The following is an 8,425-nucleotide window of genomic DNA, read 5'->3' on the forward strand; positions in this document are numbered from 1 at the left end:
AGCAGCGTGGTGGCCCTGGCTGGTCTCACGCTCCCCGTCGCTCGTGGCTGGAGGCACCACTCGGACGGCAGCTGCAGGTGCTCTGGCCTCGCGGTGCCCAGACCAGCAGCACCAGCATCAGCAGGACTTACTGGAAATGCAATCGGGGGCCCTGGGGGTGGGGCCAGCGCTGTCCGCACCCCCCCTGCGGGGCCCTGGCGCAGCTGGAGGACCACAGGTGCAGAACTAAGGCCACCGCTAAGACACCACGGCGTGGAGCCGCTGCCAGCTGCTTGGAGAAGGAAGCTGACGGCAAGCCCCGGCCCCCGGTGTGTCTGGAGGCTATAAAGCCAGAGAGATGTAACTGCCTGGATGTGCGGAGACGGAGGTCTCGGGGTTAGGATCGGGCCCCAAATGGGAGGGCATTTTATCTGGTCCCGTTTCCTGAGACCCCGGGTTCCAGGAGCAGAGGGCTCTCTGCCCACCTGCACGCGGGTGGTCACGGGCCGAGCGCCAGGGGAACGGAAGTGGAGGGCTGGGGCCGCCTCTGGACAAGGCCCCGGACAGGGCGGTGGCAGCCCCGCCTCTTCTGGGCACAGCCAGTCACCACAGAAGCCACACGGGGGAGACAGGGTGATCAGCTGCTGGTTGTTTACGTGACAGAAGCTTCCAGAAGGCTGGGCCCCTGGCCCTCGCGCCCAGGGCAGAGCTGCTCCCTGTGAGAGGTACGCAGGCACCAGAGGCAGGCTCTACGCGCAAGCGCCCAGCGTGTACAAACAGGCCAGAGTCAACACGGAGTCCCATCAACGCCGCTTTATTTTCGACCCGAAACGGAACAAGAACTTGTTTCTAAACTATAAGCATTTGCTCGTGTGGAAACAATACACTGATTGTACAAAAGACGTGCCAGCCAGCACTGCTTCTGAAACCAACTACGGCGACTCTCGGTCACCCTGGGCTGGACGGAGCTGCTCCTGTGTCCGGGGCGACAGCTGCTCGAGGTCAGACCCCCCCCCCCCCACCCCCACCCCGTCCGTATCTGGAGGCCGGGAAGCCCAGGGGTGGCTCCTGCTTCCGAGGGCTCAGCTACGAGGCTGTGCAGCCCAGCTCCAGCACAGAAAGGCACGGGGGGCGCTCGCCCAGCCCCTCATCCGTCACCAAGAAAGCCACCTGCACGGCTCGAGGGAACCCCCGGCCCAGTGCCGGCACAGGCCACATGAGGAAGTCCCCGTGAAGTGACAGGACCGCCTACGGGCTCCGTCCCTCGGGGCCAGCACCCGTGGAGGGACCAGACTGCCCGTCACAGGATGGGGTGGGGTCCTACACCCGGGAGCCCAGGACGGGGCGGTGTTTGGAGGGAGGGTCGCTGGACAGGTAACTGGGCAGGGTGGGCTCACAGTGGAGCGGGCGGCCCCAAAGCTCCCGCGACCGGTGTCTTTATAAAAGGGGACGTCTGGACACTGAGCACAGAGAGAGAGGCCACAGGAAGACGAAGAGCCCCCCCCGGGGGGGGGGGGCGTCCACGAGGCCGGCGGAGCTCCGGCAGCACCGTCGCAGCAAAAGCAGGGACGCGAGCCCGCGTTGGCCCGGATCCACTTTGAATCCACTTTGAATGTCGGCCGGCGCCCGCGGAGCCGACTCGCCGCTCACCCGGCCGTGCTGAGCGGGCGGCCCCCGCGGCTGCAGCCGTGGTCCAGCGGGTGTCTGTGCTGGATGCAGAAGCTGCCGTGACACTGGCCGCAGGCCACCGGCAGCACCTCCTTCCTCCTGCAGCCGCCTCGGGAGCACCGGTGCCTAAAAACCTGAAGAAACGCCGTCCCCTCAGTGTCCCGACCGCCTCCGTCGGCGGTCACCGCGCAAGCCCCCGAGACATCCATCAGGTGACCCGAGACAAGCTACCGAGGGGACAAAGACGTCCAACGAGGGGCCAGCGCGGGGGCAGCATCTGGTGGGGGGGGGGAACTCACAGGAGACGACCGCGAGTGCCCTCAGGACAGGGAGCCATGCCCGGGGCGGGGAGGAGGGGACAGGGCGGGGAGGGAAGGCGGCCGAGCCGGGGGCATCCTGCGTGGCCCGAGGGAGCCGGCAACAGGGCCCTGGGGACGGTGGGCGCAGGGCGGGGCGGCTCCCGGGGTCTGCGGGGAAGGCGGCGAGGAGAGCGGGCGACCCGGCCGCGTCCCTTTCCGCCCCCAGCGCCGGAGGAGCCGGGCCGGGCGGGTCTTTGCCAAGAGCTTCCAGAGGGCTCGGGGCCCAGCAAACGCAGCAGCAGGACCGTGGTGGGAGGAACCGGGAGGAAGGGACCGGCTCGCGAAGAAAGGCCTGCGACGAGGGCAGAGGCGCAGACGCAGCCGCTCCAGCCCGAGGCCACCCGTCCTAAGTGCATTTCTGAATTGATTTGTTTATTTAGTCTTTTTCGCCTCTTTTAGGGCCGCGCCTGTGGCATCTGGAGGTTCCCAGGCTAGGGATCCCACTGGAGCTGTAGCCGCCGGCCTAGACCACAGCCACAGCCACGCGGGATCCGAGCCGCGTCTGCGACCTAGACCCCAGCTCACGGCCACGCGGGATCCTTAACCCACGGAGCAAAGCCAGGGATCGGATCTGCGTGCTCATACACACTAGTTGGGTTTACTCGCCACCGAGCCCGGACAGGAACTCCCACTTCTGTATTTAACATGACGCAAGCCGGCTCTCTTAACCAGAAGCCGGGCGGGACCCACGACTAGACAGCGTGATGTACGCCTGGCAGAAGCCAAGGCCCTGGTGAGCAGGTCTCCCGGCCCGTGTCCTGAGCTCGGGCAGTGACGGGCACGTCTCAGGAAAGCCACCCCAACAGGACAGGGGCCCCGGGGAAGCCGGAAGCCTCCAGCTGGGGGCGGGAGGGGGACCACGAAGTCACAGGCCGCCTCCTGAGGGGCAGGTCCCGCCTGACTCTGGTCGAGGACGGGGAACCGACCACAGGCCCAGGGCCCGGGGACAGACGTTCCGAAGGAGGACAAACCCGCCAGGGCCTCGGCCGGAAAGAAACCAGCCACAGGGTGTTACAAAAAGCACCGGGGCAGCAGCGATGGACCAGCACACGGGCGCGTGGGCCCCGCGGCGCCCAGCCAGGAGCCCAGCGCCCTGAAGGGAGGCACAGACAAGCAAGCTGGAGGCCAGCACCCCAGCCCCAGGCGCCCCCAGAGCGAGTCGGCAGCGCGCAGCCCTCGCCTCGCCCAGGCGGGCGCAGGAGCAGAGCTCAGCCCTCTCTGCTCGTTAACAGGAGGGCTCGGGACCCACGGTCACCTCCCACCCTGGGGGAAAGGGCGCCGTGCCTGCCCCCAAAGCAGCTCCTAACAGCGACCCTGCGAGTGGGGAGGGCTCGCTGCGCGTCACCGGAAAGACCCAGGCCGTTCACCCGACCCAGGAGCGCCCGAGCCCCGCGCGCGCGCGGCGCTCCGCGCAGCAATGATGAAAGCCAAGCGGCAGGGCGGGCTGAGCGGCCCTCCTCCCCCGCGGAGAAAGCGGCCCCCAGACCCCAGCCTCACCTTCTCGTCCCTCCGGGGGCGCGACTTACACCCTCCGTCCATGTGCGCACCAACCACGGCGTCGGCCAGCTCCCCCCTTCTCACTGGGACTGGGCTGTTACAAAGCGGGCAGACTGGGACCTGGACATCCTGCAAAGAGACGGAAGACGCTCCAGACTCAGACACGCGAGACTCAAACACCGCCGGAGCCACGGTGAGACTCCCCTGGAGTCACGGGAAGACGTCCCTAGAGCTCGAGGACGGAGCTGCCTGGAGGGGAACCTCTGGCATTGAGGCCTCATGGACTGTGAAGCCCCTGCAGAAACAACCCTGCCAGCCCAGGCATGTGCAGCCGGGAGGAAAGCTGTGACGCGGGCCGGACGGGGCGGGAGCCCCAGGGCAGCAGAGCTGGGTGGCCAGCACGTGGAGACGGCGCTAAACCTGCCGGCTGCCCGCGGCATGGGGCTGACAGGAGAGGCCATCCGTCAACTGCCACGGGCCTTCCTGACCCTCCTGTGGCCTCTGACGTGGCCTCGCAGAGAGACGGTCGCCCGGCAGGACACACATGCCACCAGCCAAGCCCAAGACTAGGGTGAAAGGGGGTGCTCTGGAGGGAACAGGGCGCCCCGCACGGTCACCCCGGCTGTGAGCCAGGGCAGGAGCTGAGCAAACTTAGCAGTGAAGTGAGCCTGAGCGTTGAGGTGCCAAGGGACACTAGACAATGACAGGGAACCACACACAACTACGGGTACCTTCTGTTTGGGAGCTGAGCTGGCAAGCCTCCCAGGAGCAACTGGGAGATCAGGTTAAGAAATCAAGGAAGTTCCCGGTGTGGCTCCAGGGTTAACGAACCCGACTAGGATCCATGAGGATGTGGGCTCGATCCCAGGCCTCGCCCCGTGGGTTAAGGATCCGGAGTTGCCGTGAGCTGTGCTGTAGGTCACAGACGAGGCTTGAATCTGGTGTTGCTGTGGCTGTGGTGTAGGCCGGTGGCTGCAGCTCCAATTCAATCCCTAGTCTGGGAACTTCCATATACCGTGGGTGCGGCTCTGAAAAGCAAAAAAACAGAAAGAAAAAAAGAAAAAAAGAAACCAAGCACTGCTCGGTCACCTCTGGGCAGACCCTCCCTAGGGCGGGGCACAGGACGATCACGCAACACATCGGGCAGTCTGGCCTGGGCACCGGTGCCAGGTAAACATGAGTCAGCCTCCCCCGCCCCCGTGAGATACGGCAGGGTCAGGCCTCAGCCAGGACTGGTCCCAGCCCGGGAGGCTGTCACCCTCACCTCTAACTGGCACCTGGGCAAGGCAGCAGAGCGCCGACTGGAAGGGCTCACAAAAACACCCCCAGGAGCACCCGAAAGAGCGCTCAGACCGGGGCCACGTCAGACCTCAATCACCACGGCCTGAACTCTCTTTGGGGTGCTCCTGTGGTTATTTTTGGGAGCCCTCTGAGTCAGCACACGGCTGCCTCTTGGCCCTCAAGTCTTAACCCTGAGCCTCGAGCAAGTCTGTCTCCTCCCCGTCTCTGCCACACAATGCCCGAAGCCCCTAAGCAGGATGCCAAGGCCAAGAGTTACCCAGATAAGTCAACAGTGGCTTGGCAGGGAGCCGCACCCGCAGCACGTGGAAGTTCCTGGGCCAGAGACTGAACCTGCACCAGAGACGACGCTGCTTCGGTGACAATGCCGGATCCTTAACCTGCTGCACCTCCAGGGGGCGCCAACGAATAAGCACTTTTAACTCCTCCCAGGTTAGCGCCCCTGTCGTGCACCGCCCTGCGCTCCCAGGCCCCGGGAAGACACAGCGGTTCTCCTTGCTGTGCCGAGGCAAAGGAACACAGTGTTTTAACATGCCAAGCAGCTCTGAAGGTTTGTCGAGAACAACCATTTGACTCCAGGAGTCCCTGAAAATAACCCCCGCTGCTTCTGAGCCTCCTGCCGTGGCGGGAATGCTGTACATGTGCCTTGAAGCCTGAGCTGTGGCTACTATGACTGAGACCCCAGACGTGACGGTTTCATTTTAATGAAGTCACCAGCTGCATGTGGCTAACGTCCACTCTTTTGGACAAAAGAGCTTTGGGGTGAGAATTAGAATCCTTAGAGAGAAACAGCATAAATTACCTTCTTGAAGGCCAAGGGACAGTTGTGTGCAGCGCAGGCAAAATGGTCTTTGCAGAAATCTTGTTTACACGCGTCACATCTCAAAGGAAGAAAATCTAAAGACAAAAAAAAAAACAAAAACAAAAAACCCATGGTAAAGCGTTTTAAAGACTAAACCGAAGACTTAAAGGTCCTGTGACCTTCCCCGAGTTCGTCACGCCCATCAACACACCCTTGAGGGAATCACACGAGGAAAAACCCGGGGCACAAACTGCACGACAGCAACGACAAGGACGAAACCCGAACAGCCGTCTTTTCCCAAGAGCCGCCATCCCGCGTGGTGTCACCCAAGCACTTATGTCCACGTGGCGCTGGCCGCCAGCCACACACCTGGCTGTTCAGACCCGAACCTCAGGCCAGCATCCCATGACGAAAACGCCAGAAAGGCTAAGACCCACAGGACAACAGCCAATGAAGATATGGCTGGTTCTCCCCCATGAAATAGCCAACGAAACACCTGTTTCTTGCTAATGTTCTCTTAAAAGTGCTTACCTAGCTGCCTGCAAGTTTCTTCTGAACAATGCTTTCCCAAATCAGGGAACTCCATGACGAGAAGGCATCCAAAACAGACGGCGGAGCGAAACGCCACCTGCGAGAATCAGAAATACTCACTAGGAAGAAAGTAATGGCTGCCCTGATTTTGGTACCAGGGTTTATAACATCCAGCCGATAAAAGTAAACAAACACGAGAGGGAGCCTTAAATGGCCACGTGGCCACCCTGGGCCTCTAAAGGGAATCAAAGTACCTTCGTTTCTTGCCTTTTAGAGAAAACAGGAGTTTTCGCCTAAGTACCAGCTCCTTCAGAATCAACCCCATTAGGACATGGATTGTTTTTCAGTCCTTTTAACTCCTACTTTAAGAAACCCACCATGAATTCAGGTTTTCATTAATCAATTATTTTGACTCACACAGACAAGGATTTCCTGTATTCAATTTACACAGCTCCCAAGGAAAGCTACCGCCTTGGTGAACTTTAGGGCACAATTTCACCCACTGAACATGCTTGTTGACATAAAGAAAACTGTTACCAGGTGCTAAATCACATTAGTCGACCACACCATCCCAGAGAGACTGGACACAGCCCCCTGCTGCTCTCTCTAACTCCTTTAAGCCTTGAGTTCTATTTAGAACTTACTCCTGGATGACCACTGGAAAACTAGCAAACAAACGGTGACGTCCTTCGCTTGAGAGGAAACTGAAGCCCACAGCACGCCTCACAGAGCCCCGTCCGTGACCTGGCACCCACCAAACTTCTCAAAAGCTTTGTCCCTTCCAGACTTGCCGTCCCCGGGGCCTTCTCCGGACCTGCCCCCCAGCTCTCTCCACTCCTGGGGGCGTCTATGCTGACTCCTAAGCCTGAGATACTTTGGCCACATCTACCATCCACTCCCAACCTCCGGCTTCGGTTCAGAGCGTCACTGACACCCTCACCACGCCCCACTAAGTCACACTTCCTCTCCTTTGCGATTCCTCCTCCAGGACCCACTCGCTCGGCTTCCCACTGTAGCTGCGTTCCCTACCGCACGGCGCGCTGACCCCGAGGCAGGTCCGCTCACCGGTGGATCAGGAGGGCCCAGCAAGTCCCAGCAACACTTGCCGGGGGCGGGGGAGGCGCAGGGGGGGCGGTCGGAAATCTCTCGGCCGAAGACCGCCGAGAGTCCAACCCCAGTCCCGACGTGATTTTGCCCTCAGAGCCGCAGCTACGCTCTGACAGCCCCGTTCCGCTAGGACATGACGCCCTACCGGTCCGAGGTCCACGGCCCCGTCGGACCCCCGCCCCAGCCCCGTACCTGCCCCTCGTCGGAGACCGCGACAGCTGCGGAGGAAACCGGAAGGCGGCGGAGAACGAGACCTCTGACTTCCCGACCGTGGTCAGCCGCCGGGGAAAAAGCCAAAGGGACGAGGAAAACGGGATCCGTGGGGCGGCTGAGGCCAGTCCGAGTCTCCGTGAGGACGCAGCATCTCGCCGCCCGCAGCTGCCAGCCATTTATCCGCAGCCGCCAGCTCAGAGAGCCGCCGTGGCCCGGGCGCGCCCGACGACGTCACCTCGGGCTGACCAATCCTCTACCGCGATGGCCCAGGCGTTCCCGGCTCGCCCCGACGACGTCACTCCGGACTGGCCAATCCCATCCCGCCGTGGCCCGGGCGTTCCCGGCGCGCCCCCATGACGTTGCCCCCGGCGGGCCAATCCCGCCCTGCCGCGGCCCCTTCTCGAACAGTCCAGGGACTTCTCTAGGCCGCCGAGTCACGGTGAGGCGGCTCTGCGCAGGCGCGCTCGGCGGGGCCGGCGCGGGATGCTGAGTCACGCCGGCGGGGTCTCGGGCTGCGGAAGGAGGGTGCCCTGCGCGCCCGGGGACCGCTGGAAAGGGGTCGGTCGGGCATCTCACAGTGCGCCATCCACGTATCTGCCATGCACTGGTGTTGGAGTCACCCCGGCAGGCAGGTTCACTGCTGTGGAAACCACAGACCTTGAGGGCCGACTGTGTGTGTTTCTACGTGTATGTGCGCAGTTCTCCTTGCCCTTTGGCTGAGCCATTTGAGCAGGAGCTGTGGACACGATGCCTCGTCACACTTCAGCTGCTCCAGCCTGTTTCTCAAGTGCAGTTGCTCCTCCATGACCACTCTTGAGCCACCCCCAGCTGGGACATGAGTGTTGAAACCCCATTTGGGTTTTGCCATCAATCTCTCTTTCCTTTCTGTTCCAGGAGCTCACCCGCAATTACACATTCGGTCTTGTGCAATCTGGATGGGAGACGGGGTTCCTGCCCTGACAGTTTTATT

At 62.2% G+C, this 8,425-nt stretch overlaps 1 protein-coding gene across 1 annotated transcript; it reads right to left on the reverse strand.

Moving 5' to 3' along the window:
* Positions 1-777: 777 nt before the first annotated feature.
* ZFAND2A (zinc finger AN1-type containing 2A) lies at positions 778-7,560 on the reverse strand. The gene is made up of 5 exons (XM_047779395.1): positions 7,435-7,560; positions 6,136-6,232; positions 5,605-5,699; positions 3,504-3,632; positions 778-1,781 (listed from the first exon to the last, which is right to left on the reverse strand). The coding sequence occupies exons 2-5, from the start codon at positions 6,188-6,190 to the stop codon at positions 1,626-1,628; spliced, it is 435 nt and encodes a 144-aa protein (XP_047635351.1). The 5' UTR covers positions 6,191-6,232; positions 7,435-7,560; the 3' UTR covers positions 778-1,625.
* Between the last annotated feature and the right edge of the window lie 865 nt (positions 7,561-8,425).

This window comes from Phacochoerus africanus, chromosome 5, assembly GCF_016906955.1.
Source record: "Phacochoerus africanus isolate WHEZ1 chromosome 5, ROS_Pafr_v1, whole genome shotgun sequence".
Classification (NCBI taxonomy): domain Eukaryota; kingdom Metazoa; phylum Chordata; class Mammalia; order Artiodactyla; family Suidae; genus Phacochoerus; species Phacochoerus africanus.

Coding starts and splice junctions, on each gene's coding strand:
- ZFAND2A (XM_047779395.1), bottom strand. CDS start 6,190: ATGGAGTTCCCTGATTTGGGAAAGCATTGTTCAGAAGAAACTTGCAGG. Junction 5,700..6,135: donor AGAAACTTGCAGGCAGCTAG/GTAAGCACTTTT, acceptor TTTTGTCTTTAG/ATTTTCTTCCTTTGAGATGT. Junction 1,782..3,503: donor GCCCCCGGAGGGACGAGAAG/GTGAGGCTGGGG, acceptor GCGTTTCTTCAG/GTTTTTAGGCACCGGTGCTC.